The 18,780-nt window shown below is 34.0% G+C and overlaps 1 protein-coding gene and 1 long non-coding RNA gene across 2 annotated transcripts; both read right to left on the minus strand.

Annotated features, from left to right (window-relative positions):
- Window positions 1-354: 354 nt before the first annotated feature.
- LOC128548936 (ral guanine nucleotide dissociation stimulator-like 1) lies at window positions 355-8,847 on the minus strand. Its single transcript, XM_053524663.1, has 4 exons — window positions 8,715-8,847; window positions 7,592-7,735; window positions 6,727-6,835; window positions 355-5,677 (listed from the first exon to the last, which is right to left on the minus strand). The coding sequence occupies exons 1-4, from the start codon at window positions 8,844-8,846 to the stop codon at window positions 5,529-5,531; spliced, it is 534 nt and encodes a 177-aa protein (XP_053380638.1). The 5' UTR covers window position 8,847; the 3' UTR covers window positions 355-5,528.
- Window positions 8,848-10,063: 1,216 nt separating this feature from the next.
- On the minus strand, window positions 10,064-10,515 carry LOC128548678 (uncharacterized). The gene is made up of 2 exons (XR_008367224.1): window positions 10,362-10,515; window positions 10,064-10,242 (listed from the first exon to the last, which is right to left on the minus strand). It is a non-coding gene; the product is annotated as an uncharacterized LOC128548678 (long non-coding RNA).
- Between the last annotated feature and the right edge of the window lie 8,265 nt (window positions 10,516-18,780).

Consider the following 18,780-nt stretch of genomic DNA (forward strand, 5'->3'; position numbering starts at 1 on the left):
TATGTAATTAGTTCAAAAAGCCATAAGGTGCCTGTGACTAAGTTGTTAAGGTTGCTGCGGCCCCTCACTGATGAGGGTTCAAGCCTCACGCCTCACTCGGGACTTTGAATTCTTCATGTGAGGAAGCCATCCAACTGGCTTATGAAAAGTTTGTGGTTATCAAGGTGCCCACCTGTGATGAAATAATGCATGGAGGGGCACCTGTGGTCTTCCTCCACCATCAAATCTGGAAAGTCGCCATATGACCTATCATTGTGTCAGTGTGATGTTTAACCAAACAAAAACGAAACATACAAATTGGGGTAAGTGAATCTTACTTCCCCAATGTTAAATTTCTCATTGAAAAGCAAACAATTTGTATTTCATTCTTTTATTACTGTCCATGAGTTTATTCATAGTTTATAACTGGACATGTTGTAAACATTTCATCAAGAGACAACACAGTAGCACCTACATAATTATATTGCTACCAACAAGAGTATGTTACATTTCATAATGGTCAGACTAGAACCGCTTCACAGAAAACATTTGGTGTCCATATAGGATGAATCAACTATGACCTCTTGACAATAATTAATATAAGTACTTGGTAAACAGTATTGAAAAGATCTCTTTGATTTCCTCATAAAAAAAAAATTCTACTTAATTTATTGTTCTTGCCACAAGTAACTTCTCAACAAAACCCTACTGTTAAGAATTGTTTGAAGGCAGCCAGCTGTGCTTGCAGTACAGCCCTTTGAGTAGCCAGCAGTCTGTGGCTAGCAGTAAGGCCCTATCATAGGCAAGCAGTACAGCCCTGTTAGTGGCTAACATTAGCAGTTACTAAACCACAATTTCTCACAACTGATCAAAGGAACATTCCACAACATTTCTTGTTTCAGTTTTAGAAATTCTAAAGCAATATTTAATGTAATACAGATGTGACAGGAAAGAGGAAAAAGAGGTAAGTTTGTTTGTTTTGGGTTTAACACCATTTTTTCAACAGTATTTCAGTCGTGTAACGGCGAGCAGTTAACCTAACCAATCTTCCTGGATTCTGTACCAGTACAAACCTGTTCTCCACAAGTAACTGCCATCTTTCCCACATGAATCAGAGGTGGAGGACTAATGATTTCAGACACAATGTGGTTTATCAAATAGTCACGGAGAACATATGCCCGGCCCGAGGATCGAACTCATGACGCTGCGATCCATAGACCAATGCTCTACCTCCTGAGCTAAGCGGAAGGGCTAAATTTTAACACGGGTATGTAAAAACTGAGAGTGAAAGTACACTATGTTGTCAATAAACTGGGAAAAACCTGTGACTGATCAAATGTATTTCAATGTTTTTTGTACACCTACCTAAATTTCTAGGTTAGCCATACAGGACTTTACTGCCAACCACTGCTATCATTGTACTGATATCTATTTTATACAAGACTTTAAGGAAATTCTGCAGATTTTAAACAAATTTTTCTGCAATGCAGAATTTTATTAAACCATATTTTTTTCAAAGCAACATTGTACCCAAAGCAATTTTTGAGTCCCACCTTGAAAAAGAAACGCCTGATATTTTGTTGGACCAATGTGAAAATATTTGTCCACTCAATTTTCACAATGGACTTCTATGGGAAAATCACACTTTGGATGACATTTTCATATACAGAAGACATTCCACAATGCAGATTTTAATGAAAAATTTTGTACTTGTAGATTTATCTATTTTCAATCATATAGCCAAACAAAAAGTATAGCTATTTTTGCTTAATTTTTCACAATTTGCCAAATATGAATTTGTGTAGATATATCTAATTATTTTACACCAAAATGAACTTTTTGTTAAAATCAACTTGAGGAAAGGGTTTAACACTTGATACATGGGATATAATAGATTCTCAGCAGCATATATGCTACATCTTCAGTCGTTACAAGGCATTATTCTAGATATTCCAGATAAATGATGTTACCCCCATCACTTACAGTTAATCAAATGTGCAGAACTACCTTAATACCATATATAATAAGTCTACTTTAAAATCTGGAAAATTGTTTCAATAAATTAACATAATATAAATACTAAAAACTTGAATATAGTAACAAGCTCACAAGAATTGTTATAAAAGAAAATCACTGTATTAAAATGTATTTTTAAATGTATGTATAAACAATGAACACAATATGAGTAATACACTTGCTTCAATATTGGGGTTATAAAAGTTCTGATGGCCACTGTGCATTGATAATGTATGAATTTTAAACATGTTAATATTTTTTTACTTGTTACACTACATGGATATTTAACAAAACTGAAGTTTTCTCTAGTCCACAAAGTACAAAACCATTGACTACATTTTTCTCTTAAATAAATTTCTTTATATAATTATCAAACTTACAGAACATAAAACTTTTCCCTTTTTTTAACAATACAACAAGGAACTAAATGACCTAATGGCAGTCTAAAGGAGAAAAACATAATTCAATTTCTGTTAACTTTCATAATGTGTAGCATGATGTTGTGTGTTTTTCTGCATCAAAAAAATTACTACTAGGAGCAGAGTGCAGCCATTAAGGTATTTTATCTTTTCTCTTTTATGTAAAAAATGAAAAATTACTACATAATCTACCAGCCTGATATAGCTTAGAATTTATCAGGCCAGTAGATCAATGTGAAAAAAAAAACACCTGCATAATAAATTATTACTTTTGGATTGTAAGGCCAATGTGAATACTGCCATGGGTCAAAAGGTTCCAATCTTATGAACAAAGCAAAAAAACTGTTAATTCATATTGCATTATTATTTTGCTTTCTCAAAAGAAAGGAGAAGAAACATAATTGTAAACTGAATTTCTAATTATGATGAATGTTTGATAGTTTAAAAAGGTCCATAATCAACCTTGATACATTCTTTGAACAAAACTCTAAAAAATATTTGAGAGGGTTCTAATTTCTGTATCATTAAAAACCACTTGTTACAAATAAAAGTAGTAGAAACTTACTCCATCAATATGACAGTAAAAAAGATCTTTTAATTTGCAACAACACTTGTCTCATATTATAACAAGCTTCAAAATCTTGATTTCTTCCCTCAATAAACAAATGTAACTCAAGTATATAATGGTAAGCTGTACTACATAAACAGGTATTAACAATGACATGTTAAAGGATAAGCCATAAACTGGGTGTGTTTTAATCATTAAGTATAAACTGTAACAGATGACAGGGTAAAATTTAAATATATTTGTCTTATAATTCATCAAGCATATTGTATCCAGACCAGCTGGACCGCAGAAAAAATCAGGGACATAGCACTGTCTCACTTGACTCCAAGGTTACTGAACAGTCTAAAAACAAAACCATCTGATTGGCTGATCCTCAGCTCATTCCTAATATTGACAATGGCAAGAGAGAATTTTTTTTACTGGTCTCATAATCTTGGAGTCTGGAGAAAAGCATGGTTTAATATTAAAGATGCATATATAACAGGGGCATCAATAACAAGTTGAAAAGGATTTCTATAACAATAAATATACTGACAAATGTTTAAAAGCAGCTAGGGTTCTTTAAAATGTAGCATAATACGATACACTGTAAAACAACTGAAATGTATACTAAATATCTACTTATAAATAGACAAAAAATGTACAATATGTTCTTCAAAATATATACTGTATTGTAAAATCACAACTTCTAGAACTACCCTATAAAATAATTTATTGCACACAAGATGTATGAGCTACAACTAAATTATCAACCAGTGTTAATATGAAATCATGGTCTGGTTCACTAGTAAATAATCTTTGATAAATCCTACATGTACATCCTAAACATACTTCAGCCACAATGTCGATATTGAGTAGTTCCCATTTTATTTATACTTAACACATTTCTGCCTCAGAAACAGATGTATGACTCGGTCCTATTTTTATCTCGACCAGCCTATTTAACAAACTGGCTGATTCCCGTTATATCTCCACTGGACAAGTTATTTTGACTGTTCCCCATACTATCATAACTTCTTCACAGAAATGTTAGGAAAAAAAACATGGCAGAAAGCTAAGAGTTGTTAACAAATTATTTACAAGACCAGAAGCCCATTATTTCATTTTAAACTACTGGCATCACTCTAAATTTATGGCATAATAATTTATACTTCTGTTCATTCCTGGTGCCTGTCGAAAAACAAGCATGTATCACTGTAATATCCAGCTAACATGAAATGACGCAATAAGGATCTCTTAGAATAAATAAACAAATATATATATATTAACAAAAACAAGAATTGGTATTGTCAAAAAATGTGACACTTAACTTTAAAGTGACATTATGCACATCTTACTGCACATGTGTTTTTGGTGAATGTTTTATAAAAGCAATTTTCGGTTACAGAGTATTTAAATGTGTTAAATTAATGGTAATGCCACATAAGTATTTGAAGTTGATGCTTTAAAAATAAAGAAATCAGACTAATAAAATAATAGTTTTTTTCTTCAATCTTCTACGCAGTGACCTGCCTTACATACAGTAGATAATTTCTGAAATTGATGGGAAGCAACTCCAGCATGCAGTTCGACTTTCCTTAAAAAGACTGCCCCAGTCAAAATGAGAAAAGTCATGTTTGGAGACTTATTTCGTACTGGTAACACAAAGAGTTTGGCATACTGGGTTAAAAGCTGTAATTTCCTCCATCCTTTTTACACACACATCTATTTCAGCTGGGTTTTTACTTGAAAAATGTGCATAATTCCACTTTAATTTTCATCACAAGATGGCAATCTCATAATGATCTGCTTTTGAAAAGAATATTTATCTTAAAACGATATATCCAAATGACTGACTTGACATTTTAAAATGGAGTCCTAGAAAATTAGTCATTCCAAGGAAAGATGGGCAGGCAAAAGCTATGTTTTTTATGCATTCCTTGCAAAATTTAAAATCTAAGTACCTACATGTACATTTAAAACATTGATATACTAAGTGACTCTATCTAAACTGAATACATTTTGTATTTCTAAAATAAAAAAAATTGACTAAATCCTACACTTATGCAGTAAGTACAGATGAACAAGTAGGATCAGTTTACTACTGCCTAAAAATGACTAGGTTACACCATATACGAGACAGAAATGGGCAAAACTGCCCCGACATATTGCACTGTCCAGCAGCACCACGAGTATTATAGAATTAAGCATCCATTTTGAGTATGTAGCACATATGACTGATCGCACTTGATTAGTAAGCACTGGAGTATTATAGAACATGGTTCAGCTTATAGCACTTCTGATTCCTTTCTGCTAGTACTGCTTTTGTTTAGTTTATACAATCTATAAACATGCCCCTCGGTGCAGGCACCCAATGCTTAAAGTACATTCTTCAGTACATGATTTCACATTAGCCTTTCCAATAATGGAACAATTCACATTAAATCACAACTCCAGCTTTTGAAGAGTATCACTGCCTACAGTCGTGTTGTTTTTGTAGTAATCTCACAAGATATGTGACAGGATCTGACAGGATATGTTACTGTTATTGCACATTTTAAGCACTGCTATGATAATGGCAGTTTGAGCCGACGTCTATTCCGTTTCTTACTCTGTGTAAGAGCATCTTGTTCTTTTTTCGTCCGTAACACAAAATTATAATCTCCATTATTGTTCATGGCATAAAACACATTGGCTTTCTCTGGTATCACCAACTCTGAAATATAACAATATCTATTTAGAACAATATCTTTTCTTATTTCTTTTCTATGGAACTCTTTCCTACATTTCCCCATCTCATTCCACAATGTTTGTAGTTACATTCTGATAATAATGGAGTTAAGAATATCAAAAGAAAGCTCTTGCTGAGATCTACATTAACACTTAAAACATAACTCATTTTATGGAGAAATTTATCATTCAATTATATTCCAGTTGTTAAAAAGACCAAAAAATCAAACATTTCAAGTTGATTTTCTCAAAATGACCACCTGACCTGTTAGAACACTCTGGAATTGAGGTGATGTCTTATCTACATGTTTCAAGTTTAATTTACTTCATGTCCAACTCAGAATGTTTCAGTGAAAGAAAGCAAATAAAGAAATTTCTTGTATATCACCCCATAAAAATGGTCAAGCTTTAACTTGACTTAAATAAAAAGTAAAGATAAGTTTTAATTAACATTGCATATGATCAACAGACAACATGAGCTACAAAGTTGTTGTTCCACAAACATGGTATCTAGTAACTGATACTTACATTGACTTATTTTACCTCCAGGTATAACCCTTTATATATTAAGTGCCAAGCAAAGAAGCTACCAGTGCCATTTTTCACATATCTGGTATAACATGGCCCTGGAATTGACCCCCAACCTCCCACACAAAAAGCCAAAATTCTACCATTGAGCTATTGTGCCACTTAAATGTCTTTATTTGGATTAAATTTATAATACAGTTCATTAAGAAGACTTTTCTTCCTTTCTTTGGCAGAGAGGCACTTTATATAGAAGATGTTAACAATTCCTCACATTTCTCATATTTACTAGCTGCCAACCTGTTTTTAACTTACCTGATCTAACTTCCGACAATATCTTACCTATTTGCAAAAGCTGTACTAACATTCATCAGGAAGAGCTATCTTTTTATTACTTAAACTAGAAGAGCATAACTTTCCTATCTCTGTTAGGAAGAGTTTACTTAAGTTACCATCAACAGGAAGAGTTATTTTTTCTTATCTCCATCAGAAAGAGTTTACTTATCTTACCTCCATCAGGAAGAGCTTGTAACAAGCAGTAATCCTTTTCCTTCCCCTTGATATCATATTTATCCAAGATTCTTTGTATCACTGTGTTTGTATGGTCTGTGTTATGTAACTAGTAAACAGAATAAAATTAAAATATAATATTTTAACCAGTTTTAAATACAGTACAGATTGCCTTAGCAACCCCTTGCTCTCAGTGACGTTCTGTCTACAATGACCTTTTATTTCCTCCTGATGCATTTCACATTAAAATTGGCTTGTTTCTAGTGACCCCTTGTCTGATGCGTACAGTGACCATGATTTCTTAGCCCCAAATCCAGACTTTGGACCTTTATAACAACTTTTTGACCACTCCTCTCAAAGGGAGAAAACTTTTCCTGTACAAATCACTGAGTGTGTTTCTTGATCTAAATAACTCTGTCATCGTCTTATTGATGAAAATTAAGTGAAGCAGAGTTTAAATATATTTCGTGTTTTATCCGAGAGCTTAAAGGTAAGGTCCTTAATAAAACGTGTTTTTTGCTTTAAACCAAAACCTCTCCTAGTCAGACCGTATATAGAGACTACCTGTATACAATGATCTTTTTTCAAATTCTCAAAAGGTTGGTCACTGTAGACAGTCTTTACTGTATCCATTATCTGAAGTATAAGTGATACTTTATAAGTACAAAGAATTTTTCTACATTAATAGAATCAGGTAAGAGGAAAATTTTTCCTCTAAACATTTACACATTAATTAAGAGCAAATAACTGACAACTTCTCAACCAGAAAAAGACTGAAGAACTTGCACTCCAACTGCCAAACATAGGACCTCTCCAAGCTTCACTGGGTGGTGCTTTAAAAATAAAGTTTAAATAGATTTCTTACCATGATACTTTTATAAACATGAGATTTTGGTGTAGCACCAGTTTCCAGGGAAACTTTGATAACACAGGCATCAGAAGATTTGAATGGCGTAGAGTTGTCGCTGTCGTATGATTGTATAGAAGAGGTAGATGATGAGTGGGACAACTGAAACAAGCAACAGAACAAACTAACAGAGTGACAACAAGATCAAAATGTAGGTAAACAAATGTACAAAGTTACAAAGCTATAACTCATATGGTAGTTTACAGTTAAAAAGACCTGAATAAAATTCTAAGCTAATGCAGATGATCAAATGATGACACCACCTTGTTTTTTTAATAATACAAGCTACACAGATATGTAATAGACATGAAATAATGCCTGTTAAGCGTCTAAATGCAGTTAACTGGAAATGGAGTTCTGTATGTTGTTTTGATACAGCAAGCATTTTATGACAAGTTCTCCTTCAGAGGAGTAAGTTTTACATACAAGATCAGTCAATTTAGTTGTTCTAAATATCAACTGTCACTTCTCAGAGAGAAAAATTATGACAGGGAACACTATTTGACTGCCGTTAACTCTACTGGAGAGTAACTGCTTAACAGAGGTTAAAATGAAGACTAAATTTAGAGCTTAAAATGAAGCATTTTAGGGCCAATCTGGGGGTTATGAAATTGAAAAAAGAAAATCTGTTTTGCCTATGTTGTTCACCCAATGTCCAGATCCAAAAGGTGATGATACTGCTGAAACCCCTCAAAATGTTTTTGTAAATTATTCTTGTACTATTATAAGTCTGTGCAACAGTCACAAACCTGGCTGAGGACAAAACTTGTTAGTAGTACATGTAAAATATTTCTATTGGTAAATCTTACAGGTCAAATAAATATCTAAATATAATTTTATTCTGCTATTCTAATATTTTAATCTTTTTCATTTTTAAATTGATTCTAAAATCTCTTCAATTTCCTTAAATGATTTCAGAAGACCAGCAGACAGAATTAACAACAGAAAATCAATGCCCTTCCTGTAAACCTAGAGTTAAAAGCTACTGAATTACAATTAATATGAAAAAAAGAATTTATGACAGATACTACTTCCAATTAAGAAAATATCAAAATGTCTAGTGAATAAAATTGAGGCTTACCCCTGCATTAGGCGAAACTGGTGAGTCAAGGTTAGAGCTACTGGCTACACTGGACTTGTCATCCAAGTTAAGGCCACCGCACATAAACAGAGAAAATCTGTTAGAGTCGTTCTTCCCAGGTCGTTGACTCATACTAAAATACACATTATGTAGAAAATATGTCAGTATGTTCCTTCTTAAAATTAATGATATATGGAATGTTAAAAAACACTCCACTAGAATTCAACAAAATCTTCTGCGAATTTCATACAGATGTTAAATTAAGTTGTAACTTAAAAGACAGGAATATGCCATTTGTGTCTACAAATAGGGATCATCCTACAAGGTGATTTGAGCGATATCGTCGCTTTAAAGTCAGCCACTTCGCCTAATTATCGCCTCCAGGCGAAATCCGAATTGCCAAGTTTTTCTGAGTGTTGTAATCTGTTTACTTTAAGTTGTAAAACTTGATGCATATTCTAGATTAAATTACCGATAAATCCATAGTCAACCCCGCCTACTTGTCTGTCAAACTTCAGCCAATCGCATCGTTAATATCCCACAGTGTTAATCAATAACACTGTTAGCCGCCGCCATTTTGAATATTTTCAATCGGCGTGTAAAAAGCCGATGAACTTAACGAGTGCATGATATTATGCATCAACAGTATATTATTTATTGATTTTATTAAAACGTACTTCAAAAAATATTTCAAATACGGCCAATTTCTATAAATTAGGGATGGGAACGAATACTGAAATCAATATTCGAATATTCGGTTTGCCATATTCGAATATATTCGAATATTCGACATGTTTTAATGGATTTTTTAAATTCTCATTAAGTGATTGACATATACACAATATAATCCGCTGTTTAAAACGTGAATCGTCGTACGTTACAAGGCATAAAAAGGTTTGTTTCGGGTAACCCGACCCTACCTAGTTAGACCCGCCGACCGTAGTGTTTTATTTCACGATTCTGTCAGTATAATCATGAACATATTTAACTAGTTCAGATTTTTAGAAGAAACATTCAAATCGAAGATAATTTAGACCGTCGCAACTTTATCTAAAAATAGCAGGTCGTCCAATTTAAGCACGTGTCGCGGTGTTGTATTACCGCCGCCATTTTGGAAATTTTCAATCGGCGTGTCAAAGCCGACAATTAAACGAAGGCAGACTTAAGCCTTCTTCAACCTGATCATATATTATTTCTTGATTTTATTATTAACAAATTTAAAATTTATTTCAAATACAGCCGATTGCCCGTGCGCTGTGGATGAAAACCGATTCTGTGGACGGTATGAAATCTCTTACAAAAATTTGCAAAAAGATCGCCAATATCTACAAGTTTGGTATTGTTTTCAAAAAAAAATAATTCTAAAACTTGTTACATATAACAGGCGCCAATAAAAATGAACAAAAGACAAAAAGATATCATATGTACGCCTGGTGCAAACTGTTAATCCGTAACGATGACCCCTGTCAATTATGCATTGCAATTTTCTTGTTAATTGGACAATTTTTGACATGCAACACATTTACACCTGTTACAAACTGTTAATCTGTAACGGTAGCCTGTTAATCCGTAACGGTAGCCCCTGCCAATTATGCATTGCATTTTTCTTGTTAATTGGACAATTTTTGACATGTATCACATTTACACCTGTTACAAACTGTTAATCCGTAACGGTAGCCCCTGCCAATTATGCATTGCATTTTTCTTGTTAATTGGACATCTTTATTAATTTGGACACGACAGAACAAACGGTTTTATTCTGAAAAAAATTGCATGTTTATATTGCCTTAAATAAACTACTTAATATACACTAACTTACAATATTCGAATTTGATTTTCATATTCGAATATTTGGCCAATTTTCGAATATTCGAATATCCGAATATTCGTTCCCATCCCTACTATAAATTAATTGCCCGGGCGCTGTGGATAAAAAAAAAATACGATTCCACGGACGTCTGAACTGCTCTACAAAATTATTTCAAAAAGATCACCAATATCTACAAGTTTGGTACTATTTTCGAAAAGATTAATAAATATATCAATTAAATGTAGAAATCTGAACAATATGATGCAAGAATCGGGCATTATTAAAGCACGAGAATCGAAACATGAATGAAAATTTTCGCGGCGTTTCGATTGTGCACCAGATAAACTTACGAGTTTCGGACGTGTAAATTTCGGATAAAAATTTTAAGGCGACTTTTTCATAGCTAAGTTAATACTTTATTTATACATTCATGATAATAATAATGCAATAATCAATTTCCTTAAATAATTACTGTTTATAATTTATAGCAAGACCCACAGGAAGTGGAAATATATAATTATAGGCTGGAAACTGAATACTATGCCGATTCTTCTCCTTAAATTCCTCGATTTCTCCCTAAATTCAGCGGAGGGAGAAGTCACTTCTCCCTAAAATTTTGACCTAGGATGATCCCTGACAAAGCGAAACACAACGACCTGTCGATAACACTAACCTACTGATACCATCATTTGCAGACTATTTGCAATATCTAATGATAGCGAGGAATTATGCGTCTAACTCTGTCGCTCAGCCTCACTTCGCGCCATACTGGAACACCGGAAACAACCAGCATGCTACGTCATTTCCGTCTACACAGCAAAATCAACGATCAAGCGATTTCTGGCACCATGATTACCTAATGCCGTTATTTTGGTTTTTATAGATGTTTGATTGCTGGAATTAAGAGATGAAACGTCTACCTTTTCGATATTGAAACATTCCAAACATATGATGTTATTTTTTTATTTTTTTCTACATTTGTATGTGAAGACAGTATTTCTATCTGAAATAAATTACACTAGACATTTGTAAATGTAAAATGATAAGAAAATAGAACGCATACATGACATAACTTCAATCAATGGAACTAAACTTAGTTATATATCTTAAAGAATTGTGTGTGCAGGAAACAATTATTTTGCATACATGCATGTAGTTCTTATAATATTCCCTTTTCAGAGAGCATGGATATAAGACACATTGAGTTTTAAACGCTTCGGTCATATCTCCTTAATTCAGTAGCTAAAGATACGAAGGATTTCTGTCCGCCGAGCAGTAACTTGTAAGTTTTGTTACCTTCTTGCACTTACTTGCATGTATTTCGTAAACAACAAATAAAAAAATCCATTAATCATCACTGTATTGTAACTACACCGACAGCTGCCAATGTATTTAGATCTGTTCAACATGGCCTCTCACAAGTAAAAAAAAGACAAATACATCACGTAATTGCTGCTGATTTGTACCAATTACCCCATGTTTTACATCAATATCTATACTGTTTTGGCTCCAAACTATGGGATATAAAATTATCAAAGCATTCCAGATTAAATCATTATGTTTTTAGAAACGTGCAGATAAACGAAAATTTTAATTTGCAATTGCATCATCGTTTAAACTGTAAAGAAGAAGCATATTTGCATATGTAGTCATTGGTCTCTCTCAACTGGAATTTTGTATTTTTGCGACAAAATAAACCTGGAGTCAACCGTATTATCAAATGTGTAACGGTTTGGATACGAGTAATCGGAAAACAGTTAACGGTTTGGATTAGTATACTGAACAGCAAAAGAAACTATCCAGATGTATAACTGGTATATTTTGAAATAAAAAAGAGTATTTTCAAATTTGAATTGTTTCTTCATACCAAATCTTTGCTTCATCATTTTTTAAAATTCAATCAACCGTGAAGTCAGTAGTCCCACAATAGCCGTTTGAAAGGCTATATCTTCTGTGCGTTAGTTGCATTGTAATATCCCAATTGGGCGCTCGCGCTAAATTTGATTCAGTCGTGTGGTGCAACCAACAATATTTTTTAAACTTTATGTTGTTTTTCGAGTTAGCCAATTATCAATATTTGCAACAACAATAAAATTTCACAAAGAAAATTGTTAATTACAGGCGCACTTGAATATCGTGCAAAACGGCTATTGTGGGACTACAGACTTCACGGTTGATTGATTTTTAAAAACTTTTACACGTGAAGTTCTTCAAGTGAAATGTAATATGAAAAACACAAGTGATTTATAAATTAAAGTTTTTAAATAAAAATTACCCCAGTTATAAAACTGGATAGTTTCTTTTGCTGTTCAGTATATATGTTACGGTTCGGATAACAACTTAATTCACACGATTGGTATCAAGGTTGATAAAACCAGATACAACTACAGTTACCGCCTTCACTAATTTCTGCGATATCAAAGTGGCCTTGTTGTAATTTTAAATGATATAAGTTATTAATGACTAACCCTGTAAACATGAAGTCATTGGGCCAACGACGGAAAACCGTCAAAGGATAATCGTTGTTGGGCCACTGTTGGCCCAACAATGATTAATAAGTATTGTAAATACAGCTGTTGGGCCAACGTTGAACCAACTTTAAATTTCAGTCACAGATATCTCTGCATTGGCCCGATATTGATTTTCAGGGAAAGACTTATACAGAGAAAACATCGTTGGCCCAACGTTGGGCCAACGTTGGTCCATTAGAAGTAATAATATAATAATTGTATATTTTACAGGTCACTGTTTTATCACAAGCCCCCACAGGTATACACAGGTTGTGTAGCTGTAACATGCAATATTTAATTTAATTATTAAACACTTTTCTGCACCAATTTGTAATCAGTTAAATTTGGGCTAATTAAACTAAAAACTTATCTGCAGCCGTAATGATATTTTGAACTATTTCAAATCTACTACCTTGAAAAAATTGTGAAAAAAGTATTGAAAAAAAACCCTTACTAACTCTATAACAAATATCTAATTTTATACAATCATAAAATGTTTACAATAAATCTGTGGAATATTCCAGAGCATGAACTCTCGTTAACCCGAGTTATGTAAGAAATCCCAGAAAATGTGGTTAATTTTACTCTCTAGGCCAGATTTCTAGCTTTTTAGACATGTGAAGTAAAGGAAACTATTATACATGTGATAGGTCTAGGTTTAACAAAAACCCAGTCTTCCAGCTATAAACTGTAAGTAGAAGTTTTTTTAAAAATATTTTTTGATAAAGTTATGGAATCTTATACAGAATTTCTTTTTATATATTTCCTGTATGCATGTTATATCCATATGACTTGAAGATATGTTAAATACTAATATCTAAAGCTGGCGGATGGTACTTGTGTTGAGTATTAAATTCTGTAAACAAAATAACTAATTTTCTTGTTATTTTTTTTTTTTTTTTGGTTGGATTTAACGTCGCACCGACACATGATAGGTCATATGGCGACTTTCCAGCTTTAATGGTGGAGGAAGACCCCAGGTGCCCCTCCGTGCATTATTTCATCACGAGCGGGCACCTGGGTAGAACCACCGACCTTCCGTAAGCCAGCTGGATGGCTTCCTCACATGAAGAATTCAACGCCCCGAGTGAGGCTCGAACCCACATCGATGAGGGGCAAGTGATTTGAAGTCAGCGACCTTAACCACTCGGCCACGGAGGCCCCCAATTTTCTTGTTAATTCTTACATATTTTTCTCGGTTAAATACAGACAAAAATTAATTTCATACATTAGTTATTGTTATCAATTTGACGTAGATGGTTTAATCAACATTATGATTTTTGTTTTTTACAGGGTGCTGTTCAAGGGAGTAATAATGGAGTGCCTAGCACTGTGGTGCACAGGAAAAAATAAAAATATAAAAAGCTGCAACTTCAGTGAGAAAAGAAAACAAACAAATAGAACTTGGATATATAATGAGTTAATATACAGACTGTAATTCACTTTAGTAGGATTTAATTAGTGACTGCAATAAGAAAAATATTTTATTACATTTATAAAAGACTGGAAACAATATTTTACATGTTGTAGTGTTGAAATATTCTGTTATATTTCTTCAGGAAAATTGCAAACACACTTTAAATAAATGTTAGATTTCTTTTTGTTAAATGTTAACAAAATCACAACTACTTGAAAATAAAACATGTATTAAACTATGCTAGTTCTAGTCTTTTTTCAATTTCGTAATCGTTGGGATAGCGTTGGCATCCATCTTTGGCCAACAAAGAAACAGAGTTGGCCCAACGTTGGACCAACCGTGATAGACGAAAAAATGCTGTTGGCCCAATGGAGGGCCAACGATGAGTGTAGGATATCAGTTGTCGGCCCAATGGAGGGCCAACGATGAGTGTAGGATATCAGTTGTTGGCCCAATGGAGGGCCAACGATGAGTGTAGGATACCAGTCGTTGGGCCAACGGTGTACCAACCGTTGGGCCAACGTTGCGCCAATTAGCAAAATGGCGTTGGGCCAACGTCGGAAATCTTCGTTGGGCCAACGAAGAGTCTGCCGTTGGCCCAACGTTGGGCCAACGCATGTCTGCTATCTGGGCAGTTAACCTTTGTATAGTACACCACATTTGTTCTGTCTATACAGTAATTATTTTAATAGAGGAGGATTATTCTCTATGCATGCTTCCTAATTTACGGCTAGATAAGGTCGCAGTGCCCTAAACCTAGCAGAATGTAAATGAAAAACCAATACATGTATAAACAGTAGTCTTTTGACTACAATGACCTAGACCTAAGACAGCAACAAAAAAGAGTGATTTCCTCTGATATAATTAGTTAAATTCAGATTTTTCAGAAAACAACATTGAGCCAATCTTCATGCTATAAAGTGATTACTCGCCACCCTTGTCCTGAGAATCCCAAGTTTGAATACAGATTTGAAAAGAGTAATGAAAATGTATCAGACGGCCGTATTGCTTTTGCTTGTTTGTTTAAGTTTTCTTCGGAGATTTTGTTGTGGTTAAGTAAAACTAACACAATTTTATGGTGTCAGAATTACAAGCTTCCGTTAACCAGATGGACAGCTTCCTAATGTGAGGAAACCCATCGAGGTGCAAGCTGGCAGGCGTGGTCTACAACTCGGCCACGGAGGACCAGATATATCAGATAAGAAACCTCTTTATAAGATATCGTTTAATAGCTAATGCATGTAATGCAACGTTGAAATATGACAATTTTGAATAGAAAAAATGTACAAAAATATGCGTATCATAGAGTGCTAAATACTGGCTTGAAATCTATGGAATCCCAGTTCGACATCATGGTAGTTATCTGCATTTAGTATCATTGCCTTTTTTTGTTTTGCTGTTTGCGCTTTTGCGTTTTGCTTTCTCCGACGGTCCTGTGTACATATTATTTAAAATACGGTTACGTCCACTGCTAAAATTTTTAACTTCCTCAAAAGCTGGTTCTAGGAGGATGAGTTGTGTTGCACATTTCATTACTCCTGTTGAACAGACTGCTATTAATTTGCTTGGTTGCATTCTCTGCTTCCAAATGATCTTCTTGTAGACTTTTTCCAGTTCATGTGGTGAACTAACTGTAACTACATGAAATAGAACCAAAATTAAAGTTGTCCTGAAGCTACTGCCCGAGAATAAAACACAGATGTTTTATTACCATCACATAATACATGAAATATCAAACAAATAATAAATACGAATATGCAAATTTATGCTCACATGAACCAAACAAGACATGCACCTTATCACTGTAACATATAGTACTGTCCCAGAGGTCACATAGCGAATAGCATACAAAAAGAAATGGAAACTCTACGAAGAATATTCCTCCAGCCGATAGTTGATAGTGGTCAGATTGTTTATAAAGAAATAATGGGGACATGTGTACATTTTGCTTAATAACATAAACACAAAAAAATAAGAATCCTTAGGTGCAACATTCATCAATGTTTTATTCATCACATGCTATTTTCAATATATTTTTTTTATTTTGATTGACCCACGCAATGATTTATAATGGTCTCATTTTGTCTTTTCCCCTTCTGTCTTCTATCAAACTTTGTAAAAATGGATACGCGTTTTCTTAAATCAACCATAAATATAAAACCTTAGGAGCAAGGCTTTCTCTCTATGGATATATCTTTTGCATGGTATATATTACATTTTTGTAAAATAAGAATTTGATGAACCCAAATACAGTTTGTTGTCAATTATTTTAAAGAATAATTAACTTTGAACAGCGTAAAGTTATTGGACGATATATAATGCCACGTGAACATATGGTATCATGTTCAATAGTTTCATAATTTTCCTTATTTTGTATTTGTATGTTTCATTCGAATTAATGAGTCGAAGGTGTGATCTAATTCTTCTTATCAAACAAATTTATTTACATGTATTAATTATACGATCTTTACAACATAATAGTTTGCTCAATCACATATACATCCAATGCTCTAAAGAAAGAGATGCGCCTTTTCTTGTTAAGTTCTCAATATACCGTAGTACTATCCCAGATGTCACGTAGCTCATACAATGCAAATAGATGAAATCCACAGACAAACATGATAAAAATGAAATGTTGCAGGTCTACGGCTCCGAGTTCATGACGGACATAAAATGGGTCGTATCATTGGCGTATATGCAACAGCAAGATCAACCTGCCTTTTTGATTGCCTTTCTGAAACGAAAACTTGTTTAAAGTAATCGGATAACAGATTGTATCAAGTATAAAGAGATTTAATGATTTTATTTCATTGTGTACGTATACTTGACATTTTGGTAGTATTCAAAATGAAAGCTGCCTTTGCGGAAACAATAATGTTTTTGTTTGGCAATCGATTATCATATTTGTTGTAAATATTCCCAGATAGCAGACATGCGTTGGCCCAACGTTGGGCCAACGGCAGACTCTTCGTTGGCCCAACGAAGATTTCCGACGTTGGCCCAACGCCATTTTGCTAATTGGCGCAACGTTGGCCCAACGGTTGGTACACCGTTGGCCCAACGACTGGTATCCTACACTCATCGTTGGCCCTCCATTGGGCCAACAACTGATATCCTACACTCATCGTTGGCCCTCCATTGGGCCGACAACTGATATCCTACACTCATCGTTGGCCCTCCATTGGGCCAACAGCATTTTTTCGTCTATCACGGTTGGTCCAACGTTGGGCCAACTCTGTTTCTTTGTTGGCCAAAGATGGATGCCAACGCTATCCCAACGATTACGAAATTGAAAAAAGACTAAAACTAGCATAGTTTAATACATGTTTTATTTTCAAGTAGTTGTGATTTTGTTAACATTTAACAAAAAGAAATCTAACATTTATTTAAAGTGTGTTTGCAATTTTCCTGAAGAAATATAACAGAATATTTCAACACTACAACATGTAAAATATTGTTTCCAGTCTTTTATAAATGTAATAAAATATTTTTCTTATTGCAGTCACTAATTAAATCCTACTAAAGTGAATTACAGTCTGTATATTAACTCATTATATATCCAAGTTCTATTTGTTTGTTTTCTTTTCTCACTGAAGTTGCAGCTTTTTATATTTTTATTTTTTCCTGTGCACCACAGTGCTAGGCACTCCATTATTACTCCCTTGAACAGCACCCTGTAAAAAACAAAAATCATAATGTTGATTAAACCATCTACGTCAAATTGATAACAATAACTAATGTATGAAATTAATTTTTGTCTGTATTTAACCGAGAAAAATATGTAAGAATTAACAAGAAAATTGGGGGCCTCCGTGGCCGAGTGGTTAAGGTCGCTGACTTCAAATCACTTGCCCCTCATCGATGTGGGTTCGAGCCTCACTCGGGGCGTTGAATTCTTCATGTGAGGAAGCCATCCAGCTGGCTTACGGAAGGTCGGTGGTTCTACCCAGGTGCCCGCTCGTGATGAAATAATGCACGGAGGGGCACCTGGGGTCTTCCTCCACCATTAAAGCTGGAAAGTCGCCATATGACCTATCATGTGTCGGTGCGACGTTAAATCCAACCAAAAAAAAAAAAAAAAATAACAAGAAAATTAGTTATTTTGTTTACAGAATTTAATACTCAACACAAGTACCATCCGCCAGCTTTAGATATTAGTATTTAACATATCTTCAAGTCATATGGATATAACATGCATACAGGAAATATATAAAAAGAAATTCTGTATAAGATTCCATAACTTTATCAAAAAATATTTTTAAAAAAACTTCTACTTACAGTTTATAGCTGGAAGACTGGGTTTTTGTTAAACCTAGACCTATCACATGT

This window comes from Mercenaria mercenaria, chromosome 15, assembly GCF_021730395.1.
Source record: "Mercenaria mercenaria strain notata chromosome 15, MADL_Memer_1, whole genome shotgun sequence".
Lineage (NCBI taxonomy): Eukaryota > Metazoa > Mollusca > Bivalvia > Venerida > Veneridae > Mercenaria > Mercenaria mercenaria.